The sequence below is a fragment of the Pseudorca crassidens genome, chromosome 19 (assembly GCF_039906515.1).
Source record: "Pseudorca crassidens isolate mPseCra1 chromosome 19, mPseCra1.hap1, whole genome shotgun sequence".
In the NCBI taxonomy this organism is placed as follows: Eukaryota; Metazoa; Chordata; class Mammalia; order Artiodactyla; family Delphinidae; genus Pseudorca; species Pseudorca crassidens.
Window position 1 is genome coordinate 57,340,673 of NC_090314.1, and position 15,175 is coordinate 57,355,847.

The window sequence follows — 15,175 nt, forward strand, 5'->3', positions numbered from 1 at the left end:
ATTAGGAGGAAGGGCCTTGCCCCAACCAATTACCACCATCAGAGAAACACGGAAAATGGGGAAGGGCCTACTTCACGGAAAAGCCATGGGCGAGGCCTCAGGAGGTCCCGGAACAGAGGCCAAGACGGCTGTGCTTCGGGCTCCATCCGTCCAGGCCGGGCTGCACCCCTGTGGCCCCTTCGGCAGGCGAGGCCAGGACGCCCTGCGGCTGACAAGCGGGCTGCTCTCCGCCCTCTCCCCTCACCTTGCCGGGGTCTTCTTCACCGCCCTCTGTGTCCCTGCTGAAGCTCACGCTGGAGCCGGACAGGTGTTTGCTGCGGCCGTGAGCTCTGTGGTGAGAGGAGGGCTCGGGGGCCTTGGGGCCATCGCCTGGCCAGTTGCCGCGCTCCTGCTCATTGGAAAGGTGCAGGGTAGGGTTCAGGGAGCCGGCCAGGAGGGCGTCTCGTTCACGGGGCTGAGGAGAGCAAGGAACACAGGCCTCGGACCGGCGTCCCGACGGCTGCCACGGGCCAGTGAGGCAAGGCTGCTTCGTCCCCTCAGGGCGTCATCTCTGAAGCAGATCCTGAGGCCTGAGCCCTCCTCCCCGCTCCTCGCCTCGCCCTCCCTGAGGCTACCAGCCGGGCCCAGGCCATACCTCCTCCTCCACCTCGGGATGGCAAAAGGAGCGCGTGGACAGGTCATCCGTTAGGTCCTCGTGGCTGCTGTGCGGGGGCTCCACCTTTCCGCTGAAGAACAGCACGGTCTCCGGGCTGGGGTTGGGCCATGACAGGATCCCCTGTTTGTCCACACAGCACAGGACCTGCAGGGAGAGAAGAGGACTGGGAAGGGGCCTTGGAGGTCCCCAAGCCGCCAGGGGCCGCTTAAGTGACCAGACACGGCCAGAGAGCAGCCTGTCGAGGCCAGGTCCTCCCACGGGGCCCCCCTCACCGTGACGGAGCCCAGGCTGTGCAGCAGGCTGGAGCTGTGGCTCAGCGTAGGAGACGTCCCCTGGATCACCCGCAGGAAGTGGCCCCAAATGCAGCGCAGCATCTCCTGAGGGCAGAGACAAAGCCCGCGAGGCCGGCTGGGGCTTGGCCGTATTTCCCTGGAGATGGCCTCTGGGGCCGACAAAGGAAACGGTCCGGGAGCACCAGGAAGTTGGGTGGAAAAGCCTGTGTCCAGCACGGCAGTGACACATTACCCATGTGGGACGGGTGGACTGAGGGGCTCCAGGAGCCCGTGGGAGGCTCAAAGGCCATAAAGTAGGGGAGTCCCAGGGTTCCAGCAGGGGCCCGAGGGAGCGCGGGCTGGGGGTACGGGGCCTGGAGCAGAATCCATCCTGGGTGAGCGTACCTGAGAGGAGACGGCTTCGGTATAGCTGCTCAGAGTGTCCTCCGAGAACTTGGCCAGCTGTGCGGAGAAGAGGGTGTGAGCCTCGGGGAGGAAACCGCCAGCCAGCCTCTCACAGGCCTCCGAGCTGGCGGGTGGGGCCTCGTGCCAGCAGGGCTCCCGACGCCTTTGGTGAAGGACTCCCGGGCAGCCCTTGAATCCCCCGTCTGCTGACAGCCCGGGTGGACACTCAGCCACCCCCGGGGCCTGGTCTGGAGACCCTTCTGGCTGGAGAGGGCAAAGCCCTCGGAGAGCTGCCCAGGCCCTGCCTGTCGCTGGGCCACGGGGTAGGGGTGGGGCTGGACTCCTGCCCTGTCTGCTGGGCACAGCCGACTCTTTTCATTCCTCTCTTTGGTTCTTTTTGCACTGTCCCCCGACCCCCACCCGCCCCGATGCCTCGGAACAACCTACCAGGGAGCTGGGGGAAGCCTTGCTCATCTGGGCCAGGACACGGGCTTCTCCACAGGCAGTTGCCAGGACCCAGAGCACAGGGAAGAGCAAGGGGAGGATGGGCAGGACGCCATTCACCTGGGAAGGAGCGAGCCACACAGGCTCCCTGAGATGTGCTGGCGGCCGGATGGAGGGAAGGGCTTCCCCGGCCCTGGGGCCCTCCCCTGAGTAAAAAGGACAGCTAGGGGCAGGAAGGGAGGAAGGGACGCAGGCGTTCTGAAGCTAAGCCTAAGAGACCCCTGGGCTGCAGAGAGGGAGGGGCAGTCAGGGCACCACGAGGGGACGCAGTCTCAGGGGAAAGAGGAAAGCGCTACAGAGAGGAGAGGGCTGCCGCCACCTGCAGCTGGAGGAGGGTGTACTGCCAGGTCGTGACACCAGGGGCATTCAGCATGAAGCGCAGGGCGTTGGTGATGAGGAAGCCACCCTGTCGGGAACAGGAGAGACGCTGCCTTATCCCCCACAGAGAGACCCAGGCTCTAAGCCTCCCCGTCTTCTGCCCACTCACAGCCCCACCCCTGGCACTGGCCGGCTCACACTGGGACCCTCTAGTCTTCACTCACACGCTCGTCCGAGTCTGGCCCCCAGGCTCCCCCATTTCCTGGCCCTCCCCCTGCCCTGTGCGGCCCCGCCTCACGCACCAGGACCACGGGCACCGCGTAGTGCAGCATCACTGACTGCACCGTGAACCTCTCGTTGTCCAGAGCGGTGACTGGGCGGGACAGGGCCATGTCCAGGCACCACCTGCAGAAAGAGGGGATACTACACTCGGGCGAGCCCTGCTCAGGGGAGAGGCCAGAAGCCCACCCCTTCACCTAGCATCACTGGGTCCTGCAATTCCCTCCTATTCCTTGGCCCCGGCCAAGTGGCCTCCTGGTCACTGTGGCCAGGAGCTCGTGGCAGCCTCTGAAGCTGCCCCCTCGGAGTTCAGACTGAGAGGGGGTCAATCACCCAGTCGAAGAATTCTCACAAGACACTAAAGAGAAGACCTTCCGGAGATGCCTGTGCTAAGGGACCTCAGTATGGACAAGGCGCCTTCCTGTCACCGGCCCCACCACGCCCCCTGCTCACAGGAGGCACCGGGCCGAGAAGTCAGGGGACAGGAGTAAGGCAGGGCAGCGCCCTCACCTGATGTTGTCAATCACAGGGGTCTCGAGGACGCGGAAGAGCCGGTGCTGCTGGGGGTTCTGTGGCCCTTTCTTCACTTCTCCCCGGGGGGAGGGGGGCGGAGAGAAAGGTGGAAACAGGTCTCCCGGCTCCAAGACGATGTGCTCATCATCCTGCCAGCGACGAAGGGGAGGAGGTCGAGGGTAATTAATGGTTCCATGGAAGCCACTCTTCCTTGACCGTTCTGGCTAAGTGGAGACATCTCATTGGGTTAGGGACCATCAGTTAGCACAGAGTCAGTTAGGGTGGGGCCTGGGGGACTGGATTCCTAGCAGCTTGAGGACCAGACAGAAGAAAGAACAGGACAAGGAGAAAGATGTTCCAGCTTTTCTCCATTCTCCTGGAGCCCTTGCCAAGAAGCCCAAGAGCTGGGCTGGAAGCATCAGGATTAAGCCCAGGGACCCTCCCACCATTGCCGGTGGACACTCCCACAGCATTTCCAGGGAAGGAGAAAAGCCTCCAGCTACCTTGATCCCCCTCAGAGAAGCAAACGATTCTTGGCCAGGCCTCAGAGCTATGATGTCTCCTTCTACCAACAGGCTAACTGGCAGGTTGACGAGATGTCCATCTCTGTAGGCCCAGTGTAGGGACCAGGATGGTGCAAAGGGCATGTGGAGGTCTGGGTACATGGCATCTAGCCACTTGATCTCCTTGCCATCCCTGAGGGCATCTGATGAGAATGGAAAGAGGGAAACAGCCTCACCCACTGGATCCACACACCAGCCAGATCCAGCACACAGCTATGAAGCTCTGTCTGCGCTTCTCCCTTCCCCAGACGGCCTGCATCAACCCACGCCGCTCATTCCAACACTTCCCCTCTACGAGGCCACCTCCCCACCACCCCAGCGCGGGCACTTGCACCTCCTCTGAACACCTGAAGCTCTTATTCTTTGTACCCTGCTTCCATTCAAATACATTTTGCTAACTTTGCTAAGGGCTTTGAGGGGTGTGCTGAGCTTCCTGAGGGGTACAAACGTCAAAGATTAAGCCGATTTGGCCCCTGGCTTTGAGGAGCCATTAGCCTTTCTGCCCGCCCCAGGCCACTGCCTGGGTACCCATAGCCGTCCCACGGCTCTCGCTGCACCACTGAGAAGAAAGCAGGGCATCCTTATCCCCTGAATGCTGACCGCAGGCAACGCCAATGTGCTGGGGCTCCTGGCTGGGGCTCGGGACGGGAGCTCCAGGGCTCTGACACACCCCAGGGCACCTTTTCCCACCTGACTCGCCTGCCCCTTGGCCTCACCTTGGATTTGGTCAATGATCCCTCGGAGTCTCCGTTCTACCTCTCGGCGCTTCAGGCGATCTTGCCGCCCAATGAGGACGAGGTTGAGGAGCAGCAAGAGGAAGAGCGCAGAGGCGTTCACCAGCTCCACCCCGTGGCTGGCAGGGAGAAGAGGGGGCACTGGCGGGGCGCGGGCCGGGGGGTCTCCAGCCCACCAGCTCCACCCCGTGACTGGCAGGGAGAAGAGGGGGCACTGGCGGGGGGGCGGGCCGGGGGGTCTCCAGCCCAGCCAACCCAGGGCCCCACACTCCCCTCCCCAGTCTCTTCTGAAAAGAGGGTCTCCTTCTGGTTCTGACACCAGCCGGCCAAGGGACTGTGGATCCCTACGCGACCCAGGCGCTGACTCTGGGGGCAGCTCCCCTCTCCCCGGGATGTCCCAGGCGGGTGTGGAGGCGGGAGGGGGACAAGCCCAGACCCTGCGCTGGGAGAGGTGGGAAGGAGCCCCTCCCAGGGCCTCGGACCGCATACCTGCCAGCCGGCTGGCCCCCGTAGCAGCCCAGCAGCAGCAGCACGGCCAGGAGCATGAGTGAGGCGCCGGGCCAGTGGAAACAGGAGCAGCGGTTACTGTGGTGCAGGAAGCTGCTTCTCCACAGCTCCTGAGGAGGGAGGGGCAGGAGGCCAGGGAGTGAGAGGCCCCGGGGGGGCCAAGCGAGGAGGGAGGAGCCAAGATTCTCTGCCCCGCATCCTAGCCGCCTTCCTCCCTCACCCACCCGACGGAGAGCCCAGGCGGCCACCTCTGTCTTCTCGCTTTGGTCTCGGCTGGGGTCAGGACATCACTCTGAAAGGAACCCCGGCCTCTTTCTGATTTTTAGTGATGCCTCAGTCGGGTCACACCGTCCAGGGTGACAGGGAGAGTCATGGCCCCGAGAATGTGCTTCCCAAGCTTTTCCACCGCCCCAACTAGGCTCTGGACTCCCCATGAGGATGTGTCACCTTCCATGTGAGACTTTTCTTCCGTTCTTTTAGGTGTCCGTCCAGCACCGCCTCCAGCTGCTCCTTCAGGATGCTGAGGGCCTTCTGGGTGGACAGGCCCAGGGCCAAGGGAGCCTCGCCCTGGAGGGAAGCAAGAGGCACTCAGCATCCCTCAAGCAGGAGGCACTCAGCATCCCTCAGGAGGCCCTCCCCGCCCACCTCCCCAGAACCTTCCTTCCTTCTCCCAAATCCTCACCCTCCCTCCCTCCACTAGCCCGGACTCCTCAGGGCGTGAGCATGTTCAGATCTCCACCAAATTAAAAGACGTTCAAGTACACAGTGCCCTGCTCCTCAAAGCCAAGTTTAAAACAAAACCAGAGGGCTTCCCTGGTGGCACAGTGGTTGGGAATCTGCCTGCCAGTGCGGGGAGCACGGGTTCGGACTCTGGTCTGGGAGGATCCCACATGCCGCAGAGCAACTAAGCCCATGTGCCACAACTACTGAGCCTGCGCTCTAGAGCCCGCGAGCCACAACTACTGAGCCCACGGGCCACAGCTACCGAAGCCCGTGTGCCACAACTACTAAAGCCCACGCACCTAGAGCCCGTGCTCTGCAACGAGAGAAGCCACCCAATGAGAAGCCCGTGCACCGCAATGAAGAGTAGCCCCTGCTCGCCGCAACTAGAGAAAAGCCCGCATGCAGCAACAAAGACCCAAGGCAGCCAAAAACAAAAATAAATTAATTAATTAAAAACAAAACAAGGGCTTCCCTGATGGCGCAGTGGTTGAGAACCTGCCTGCCAATGCAGGGGGCACGGGTTCGAGCCCTGGTCTGGGAAGATCCCACATGCCGTGGAGCAACTAGGCCCGAGAGCCACAACTACTGAGCCTGTGCGTCTGGAGGTTGTGCTCCACAACAAGAGAGGCCGCGACAGTGAGAGGCCCGCGCACCGCGATGAAGAGTGGATCCCGCTTGCCGCAACTAGAGAAAGCCCACACACAGAAACGAAGACCCGGGCTTCCCTGGTGGCGCAGCGGTTAGGAACTCGCCTGCCAATGCAGAGGACATGGATTCAAGCTCTGGTGCGGGAAGATCCCACATGCTGTGGAGCAACTAAGCCTGCAAGCCACAACTACTGAAGCCTGCACGCCTAGAGCCCGTGCTCCACAACAGGAGAGGCCACCGCAATGAGAAGCCCGTGCACTGCAACAGAGACCCAATGCAGCCAAAAATAAATAATTAATTAATTAATTTTTTTTAAAAAAAGCAACCAGAAGAGTCTGGTCTTATAAAAAATTTAAAAAAAAAGAAACGAAGACCCAACACAGCCAAAAATAAATAAATAAATAAAATTAAAACAAAATAAACCCCAAAAAACAAAACCAGAAACAAACCTTTCTTTACTCAGTGTCTTCTAACTCACCTTTCACTCAACTCCCAACCCACCACCAACAGCATCCCCCAGCCCCACTCAGACCGTGCTCACCACTGAGCTCCCGACTTATTGCACTGGGGCCATCTTTCGGATTTCCCGGGCCAGAAAATAGGTATTGTTTACGTGGGGAGAAGAGAACTAACCTGGAGATTCTGGCTTCACGTTGTTCCTAGTAAAAAACATTAAGGAAAAAACCCCACCGACTTCTGTTACCACCATTTCATAAAAGGGAGGCTACTGTAACCCTACAACATTGGGAAGGACAGTCTCAGAAAAAAAGACAGCTGCTGCCAGGAAAGGACCTGCACTGACCGCACCGCACTCTCATCTCACCGCGGGTGGGTGGAACGTGGCATGGACAGGGGTGGTTCCCAGCACATTGTCCTATGTGACCCCATGGCCTGGCCTTTCCCATTGAGACCCCTTGTTCCTGGGCTTCTCTCCTGTTTTGTCCTGTCCGTCTACCCCACAGTCCATCCTACGACATCTTCTCCACAACTTTATGTACGTTTCCAGGGCAACCTCAGCCACATGGATTCATGTGTCACCAATAAGCTTACAACTGCTAGATTTCACCTCTAGCCTGACCGCCACCCCGAATTCTGACCCGTTCCCTAAACTGCCGCACAGCTGTTTCATGGGTACCTATGAGTTGACACTTCCAAACCCCCGAAATTACCACCCGGCCCTCCCCGCCCGAGCCAGCACCCCTCCTACAGTTACCATCACCCAGGCACCCCAGCCCCTCCCTGCAACCTCTGCCTCCCCCTCCCACCTCCCCAGTCCCCACCTTTTCCAAACCAACCGCTGCACCCCAGCCAGTGAGCGCATGTCTGATGAACTGACCCTGTTTACCTTTAAAATCTAGCCCAGACTCCTGAGCGTGGTCTGGGATCTGTCAGCTTCTCCAGCCTCCTTTCCTGCCATTCCTGTCACATGCCGCACTCCCCCAGCTCATGTGTCAGCACCTTTATGGATTTTCCTAGCCAAGAACACACTCCCTGCCCCAGACAACTCTTACTTCTCCTTCGAGACTCAGCTCAAACACCACCCGCTCTGGGAAATCTTCCCAAAACCCAGGGCTGCACATACAGGGGGAGGTTTGTATTCCAAAGGCAGCCCGGGCAACCTCGCTCACAGGCGGCATCACGGAGGACCGTCGGTATAGATTTGCCTGTCTGGCTCTCCCACCAGACTGCCAATGCCTTGAAAAGGGTACTAAATTCTTCCATCTCCACACCCCTCCACCAACCACTAAGACAGTACCTATCACAGGGCAGCAGCTCGTGAATGCTTGCTGACTGACTGAATGAACGCCCATGGAGTTTCACTGGTCCCCATGACACCTTCGTCAGGGTTGTCAACCCAGGATCTGTAGCAGAAACACCTGGACCTTTTACAAACGTGGCTGTCCAGGCCCCACCCAGACCTAGTGAATCAAAACTTCTGGAGGTGAGGCCCAGTCCAGATTGGATCTGATGCACAGATCCCCAGTTGGGGGTCCTGGAAAAAGAAGGCCCCCAGGAAAGGCAGGGCCTGGGGGAGGAGTGAGTGTTTCTCAGGGGCCACCTGAAGAGCACCCATGTGGGCTTCCTCCAGGGAAAGTTCCTGAGCAAGAGGCACAAAGGCCTGGACCTGGGGCACCAAGAAAGGGACTGGGCTTATCTACTGAGTCCTGGCCAAGGGTCACTGAGCCAGCGATGCCCTGGCTGCCTGGGCTCACGCCCTACCCTCTTCCCTCCTATCCCCGGGGTCCTGCCCCGGCTTTGCCCACCAACATTCTGGATTTCCTCCTCCCTGCCGGTCTCCACGTCCACCCACCCCCTTGGCAGGCTTGACCCTCGCCAGACACACATCTCCACGACTAGGAGTTGACGGACTGGGGGCCATATCCCCTGGCTGCAGACCTGGCGTGGTGGGAGGCCCCTGAGTGGAGACCCCATGCTGGCCTGTCGCCAGCTCCCTCGGCCTGAGGAATGAGGACGGGCTTCGGAGTGGGCCCGGCCCAAGACCTCCCAGAGCTCTTGCCTAAGTCTCACCTAATCCCTGCTCTCCACGGTGGCTTTGGGGGATTATGAGGATGAGAGCTGCTGCTTCTCCGAGGGGATAACTGGTTATTTCCGCTCGGGAAGAAATGGCCCTCCGGGCAGGGAGCCGGCAACCGCAAGGGTAAATACGGTACTCCAAAGCACCCACCTCCCTCTGGCAGGGATCCGGGGCCTCCCTGAGAGGCCGTGGTCCAGGACAAAGGAGTGTCGGGCAAGGCCTGCATCTCTGCCTCCTCGGCTCCTGGCATGAGGGAAGAAAGCCTCCAGGGGCGGGAAGGAGGAAGAGAAAAGCAAAGGGGGACCACAGGCCTTCTCATGTCCAAGGCAGGATGCCTGCCCCTCTCAGCCCAAGAAGGCCCAAGAAGAATAGCGTTTGGGAGGCCCAGCCTCCCCTCCCCTTTCCGCTTCCTCCCTCAGGCTCGACCTGCCGAGCTCCCTCCCCGCAGTGGGATGTGCAGGTTCCCAGGGTGGACTTGCCTAGGCCAGGTCTCCAGAAATGATAAAGTGAGCAAACCTCCTGCGGGCAGGGAAGGGCTGGTCCGCAGAGGTGGAAAGGCTGCACGCCAAAGGGCGGGAGAGAGGAAGAGCTGACAAATCCCACGGGGCTGCACAATCACCCGGGAAGCTGCTTGGTCTGGAATGAGCGCCAGGCTCAGGAAGGCAGGGAAAGGCTAAGGGGAGCAGCCAGAGAGCCCGGGCGGCGGCCTCCCTCCAGCCAGGCCTTTAGACCAGGACACTCAGGAACTGTCCTCTGCTTGCCCTGTGGCTGCCCTGCCTCTGCTGCCTTATTTCCGGCACCCCCAAACCCCCTGGGCAACCCCACCCAGCAACTGTTTCTGCTCCTTCTCTTCCTCCAGGGTCTGAGAACCTGTCCCGTGCTCCTCTCCAGGTGTGGGAGGAGGGGCCAGAGGGTGGCAGATGCTCCCTGGGCAGGGCCGGCAGAGGCGGGAGGGGCCCTGCAGAGCTGAGGGCGTGCATCTGCCCCCGCACGTTGTGTCTGGCTTGGAGCACCAACTCCAGACTGGAGATTAAAGACAGCACAACAGAGGCAAAATAAGCCATTCTGTAATTATACGCCTCCTGAAGAAAGCGCCTGCCTGCACAGCGCCCCGGGGCCAGGACACAGCCCTCAAGGCCAGCCAACCCTCCACGGCCCCAACCCCACTTATCCAACTGCCGTGGCCGCCCGCTGAGGCCTGATGGCCACTCTTCACTCAGTCTCCGGCAGGAGGGTCCCGGGTATGGGTAAAGTCACTGTTTCTCTCATTACCCCATGGCTTTCCCCCACGCGGTATGAGAACTGAAGCTGAGGAAATTGGTGAGAGACGTTCACGCTTTCCAAAGGAAATTCAGAAAGGGCTCATGCGTGAGCTAGGTGGCCTTTCTCAAAGCATAGAGATAGGCTGGCACCCAGCGTGCCCGGGCACCCATGGCAGGGCGGGCGGGGGGGGGTGCGGTCTGTGCAAGGACAGGGATGGTGTGAGAAATAAGAACGCCTGTCATACACGTGCCATCTGAGCTCTGCTCTTCTTGCCTAGCAGGGCCAAGAAGGGTGAGGAAAATCTGCCCCAGACTTAAGTACCCAAAGGCAGGAAGCAATTCTTCCTACTTCCCAGGTGCTCAGAAACTCCCACTCCCCAGCCCCAGGCACCTCCAGGAGATTCCTGGGGCCAAGGAGCCAAGGCTAAGCAAGGCCTCTACACCAGAGGGGAGGCGTGGCCCTGCTTCTCCCCTGACACTGAAGCTTTTCGGGTAGAAGCAACCCCATCCCACTGTTTTAAGTGCTCAACCTCAGCTGAACCCAACAGAGGAGCTCGAGGCCGTAGGAGGCGTAGGCTCAGGAGAGGCTGCCAGCACGTGCCCATCGCGCCCCGCTTCATTGTCAAAGCGGGACACGGGCGGGGCCTGGGGGCTGGAGGAGCAGCAGGTGGTGACAAAATTCTACCTGCTCAATCAGAACTGCAAGGAATCTGCTACCGAACAGAACCAGCTCCCCAGGGCCCAAAGCTAAGCATCTGGGTCCGTCTAATGAGGCTTTAAGAGCCAACACGCCTGGGCTGTCCTGTGCCACCTCGGTCAGGTTTCCCAGGTGGCCCAGAACCGGAAGACCCCAGCCCCCAGTCCCTGTCCTTTCGGGACTCCCCTGAGGTTCCCTCAGCACAGCAGCTGTTTTCCTTCCCATCCTACCTGTTTCGGGAGAAAGTGGAATCTAGGTCCCCTAGGCTCAGGTAGGCAGACTGTGAATTGGCCTTGGCCTTTGGCCCTGGCAACAGCAGGTAACCACTAGTTAGAACCAGCTGGCCCCTCACCAGGTCTCCCCACGGTCACAGCCTCCCTGGCCAGTGCAGGTGAGCGGGACCCACAGCTGGACTCCACGAGGTCTGAGCCGGTGAAGCAGAGATTCGGCCACTATCCACCAGGGTCTATCATAGGCGTCACCATAAATCTCTTCCGAGTTTGGCCAGACACAAATCCACTCTGTCTACAGACAAGCAGCTCAAAGCCTCAAGCAGAGGCACCTCCTCCTCTTCCTCACTCTTCCCAGCTCATGCTGACCTGGGCACTTTCAACTGTCTTCTTTCTCACCTCCTGCAGCCAAGACCTAGGAAGAAATCACCCCAGCCCCGTTGGCTCCCGCCTCAGTGACTCATGTGGTCCGGCGAGAAAAGCCTCCTTAATGGCCCCGAGGAGGGGTGGCATCCAAGCCTTGTGCCTGGAGACCCGGGTCCCAGCACACCTTGACAGGATGCCCCACGGGGAAACTTGGGCTCTGGTCCCGCTCTGGGTGACTCAGGAGCCTGGCAGGCAGCTACGCACACGGGCTTTCTGGCTCCCATCCCCAGCCTCCTTCCACGGTCCTCACTACCTCGTAATCCAAGCCGCCTCCAGCCCAGCTTCCATCTTCAACCGTTAACCCAAAGCCTCCGACACAAAGCGGGGAAGCGGGCGTGTGGAACGGGGGCATCAAGCCCAGCTGGCATACTCACTTTGCTGCCTTTGCCCTGGTGGGCAATCCATAGCTCTGCCCGTTTAAAGAGCATGGGGTAGAGCCTGAGCCACAGCGAGTCAGCCACAGAACTGCCAACACTGCTCTCCGAGAGGAAGAGGAGACAGAGAAAGACAGAGAGGGAAAGAGTGAAGAAAGAGAAGAGAGAAGAGAGCTGGAGCGCGTGTGAGCGAGGAGCGGGGCGGCAGCGGCAGCAGAGTGGAGCTTCAATCTGCTGATTAATTTAGCCTATTTCCAGTCACGCTGCAGATTTAGGGAGGGAGGAGGAGGAGACCGGCTGCCCGTACAGGAGGGAAGGACGGAAGGAGGGAGAGGCTGCGCAGAGGGAGGGAGGAGGGAAGGGGTTGAGAGGAGAAAGTTGGTAGGGGCTCTGCCAGCTGTCCAAGGGCTGGGCCCATTCATCAGAGGAGGCACCGGAGGGTAAGCAGAGGGTGACGTGCCTCCCAGGGGTTCGGATGCGCCCACCACCCACCCCCACCGGAGGAGAGGCTGTGCAGGAAGTGGCTGTCGCCGGCCCGGAGCCCCCAGGGCACCCGCCAGCATGGAGGAGTACTTGGCCTCTCCCCCCGGACTCCCTTTCCTGAGCAAGGTGAGGAGCCCCACCTGGGGCAGCCCCCCAGATCCCTTAGAGACTCCAGCATGGAGTCACGCCAACAACAGCTCTCTCCACAGTCAGAGCTGCGGGAGGCAGGGGGGCTGCTTATTAATAGCAGCACATCCTACGTGGAGGGGGAAGGACCGGCAATTGAGAAAACTGGAGCAGTGACTTCTCGGAGGGCAGAGCAGGGGGCTGGGAAGTGAGAGAGCAGAGGAAGCCTGTGGAAGAGGGAAGAGCCAGCTGAAAGGAAGGGCTCTTCCAACACCTAGGACCCAACATCTTCCCACCAGGTGGCAGGGGGCTCCAAGAGCCGCTAATCAAGGCGAGTGCAGAGCTCAGCCAGGAGCCCATACCGCCCAGCCGCATCCAGACACACCTGCCCAGGTGCTGCTGGGACCAGGACACTGCCTGCAGACGCCGGGCCTCATCCCAGGAAGAAAGAGGAGGCTGGTGACCTGGGCTCCCATCTCCTCCCGGGGGTTCAAGCAGAGCCTGGGCATCACTCTGCGACCCCGGCTTTGACATACGGGAAGCTGTCAGAACAGACCCCCTGGGTGATGTTGGGGCAGGAAACTTCTCTGGCTCCATCCAGGCCACCCTGAGGATGGGGCTGGAAAACCTCGAGGGAGAGGAAATGGCCTAACAGGTCCAGTAACCGGAGCACGGGCTGGAGCCTGAGACCATTTCTCCAGGGCCCTGTTTCCTAGACGACACCATCTCATCGGCAGGAAAGGGAAGAGAGAGCCTCAGCCGGGAAGGGAAGAGAGAGCCTCTGCCGAGTTCCAGCCGGCCTCTCCCCTCCCCCTTCTCCAGCACAGCTCCCTGTGGGCGCGGGCACACACACACACACACACACACACACACACACACACACACACACACACACACACACACACACACACACACACACACACACACACCGCCAAACCCTGAGCTGAATGGGAACAGGAAAGGAGGGGCCCAGGCAGTCCAGAGGTTAAGGGCAGGAAGTCTCCGTGAGGCCAGGGAAGGAGGGGTCGGCTTCCGAGACAGTCACTCTGAGGACAGCTGCCACCTGTGTAGTCGGGCTGCAGCCTCAGCAAACTGCCAAGGAGACTCCTGTCCCTTGCTCCCAGGTCACACTCCCCTTTAGCTTCCTACCAAGGCACTGCTCTGGGGGAACCACACCCAAGCAAACACTCTCCCTCCTGTGCAACAGGCCCTAGAAGAACAGCTCATAGGGTCTAACCCAGGTATTCCGCAGCGCCCCCCAACACAGCCCTCTGGCGTCTGGCCCCCCTCTGACACTACCCACTTCAGCAAGTGAAAAGGGAAGCTCTGCATCTGGGGAGAAACCCAGACCATCACTGCCACGGCACATCCACCATGGGCTGGAGGACGGGAGACGAGAGAGGAGGGTCTGCAGGGGACACTGAGGACAGGTAGGTCACAAAGAGAAGGGGGGCAAGGTGCAAAGGATCAACCAGCAACAGCCAAACTGATCCTGGGCTGTAGCCAGGTGATGAAAGGCCACCTTACCATCAACTCCCAGCACGCCAGCTTGCCCACTCCTACGCCTCCAAGAAGGCTTCCACTGTTGGAGGCCCCAGGGATGCACTTTAGAAGCCCATATTTACACAACGCGCAAGGTACCTCAGGTAGAGACACCGTCAGATCTGTTACTTAGCTGCTTGTCCTATTAATTCCTCAACTAGACAGTAAGCTTCTCCAAGCCAGAGGCCGTCCCCCAGGGCCTAGGGTTCTACCACCCGAAGGAAGCATTCCATAAATACGGCTGACGATGGTGGTAATGGTGCTTTCTAGGTCAGGAAAGCATCTATCCAGAAAGAAAAAGAAGAGGATGAAGAAAAACCCTCCCCGACAAATGCCCCTGAGAGATATCCAGCCTGGGTTCACAAGTGTTCTTCCTCGGGCTTGAGAGAGAAACCAGCTGCTGGACCACAGAACTTTGTTTCCCCGATTCACTAGGAATGGGTGTTTCAGCCACAGGCTGGAACCGGAGGACAACACTGTCCTTTGTTTTCGGGACATTCAGCCCCACCCTAGGCAGGCCACCACATTGCACAACATCATAGCCTTTGTTGGGGGGGGTGCTCCCTGGAACTGAGTAGCGCACAGCTCTTGCAACTACGCAGCAGCCCTGCACCCAGGCTAGGGGACGGGCAAGTGTAGCTTTCCCTGTGCTCCAGTCACTGCTAGGATGGATACCTGCAGAGCAGCCAGAGGCATCTGTGAACAGGAGGCTGAACACCTCAGCAGTCAGCCGGGCACCAGGTCTGTGTGGACCCTCAGCTCCTTCCCCAGTCCTCCCCAGACCTCCCCATATCTCTTTGGCAGGAAGATCGCTATCCATAAGTTCAAGTCAATAAATATTTACTAAGCCCTTGCTACATGCCAGGCTCTGTGCTAGGAGCCAGGGACACTGAGATAAAGTGGGACAGACAGATGGTGCCAACACAGCGTCGCAAGTATGATGGTGGAGGTGCTGTGGATATGCTGAAAGGAGGGACCCTGGAGGGATGAGGAGGACGTATCTGGAGAAGGTCATGCCTAAACCGGGTCTTTGTTTTTTTTTAATTTGGCTGTGCCGGGTCTTAGTTGCGGCATGTGGGATCTAGTTCCCTGACCAGGGATCGAACCCGGGTCCCCTTCATGGGGAGCGTGGAGTCTTAGCCACTGGAGCACCAGGAAAGTCCCTAAACTGGGTCTTGAAGAAAGAAAAGTAGGAGTTTGGCAGGAAAAAGGGTGGGGGGGGATTTGGGGGTAACGGCCTAAACGTGGAGTGTGTGCCCAAACTCTGAAGCGTTCAGAATTACCAGTGGTAAAGGCCAAGGCAGGGGAGGTGAGGGATGCTGGGCCGACAGGCAGGAGTCGGATTATGGAGGGCTCTAGACCCCACGCTGAAGGTTGC

The 15,175-nt window shown here is 59.7% G+C and overlaps 1 protein-coding gene across 3 annotated transcripts in view; it reads right to left on the bottom strand.

Moving 5' to 3' along the window:
- The window catches only part of TMEM94 (transmembrane protein 94), a 20,186-nt gene extending 8,256 nt beyond the window's left edge, over positions 1-11,930 (bottom strand). For 2 of the 3 annotated variants that reach the window (XM_067715101.1, XM_067715100.1), the window contains exons 1-13: positions 11,647-11,923; positions 5,198-5,317; positions 4,733-4,860; positions 4,226-4,362; positions 3,450-3,652; positions 2,944-3,095; positions 2,457-2,559; positions 2,156-2,242; positions 1,780-1,896; positions 1,333-1,389; positions 928-1,032; positions 635-799; positions 245-454 (exon numbers count right to left, since the gene is read on the bottom strand). In XM_067715101.1, coding sequence (XP_067571202.1) covers positions 245-454; positions 635-799; positions 928-1,032; positions 1,333-1,389; positions 1,780-1,896; positions 2,156-2,242; positions 2,457-2,559; positions 2,944-3,095; positions 3,450-3,652; positions 4,226-4,362; positions 4,733-4,860; positions 5,198-5,317; positions 11,647-11,700 — 1,638 coding nt within the window. In that variant the 5' untranslated portion in view covers positions 11,701-11,923. Of the gene's footprint in view, positions 1-244; positions 455-634; positions 800-927; positions 1,033-1,332; positions 1,390-1,779; positions 1,897-2,155; positions 2,243-2,456; positions 2,560-2,943; positions 3,096-3,449; positions 3,653-4,225; positions 4,363-4,732; positions 4,861-5,197; positions 5,318-11,646 lie in introns of all 3 variants that reach the window. The other variant, XM_067715102.1, reaches the window with a different exon arrangement.
- Between the last annotated feature and the right edge of the window lie 3,245 nt (positions 11,931-15,175).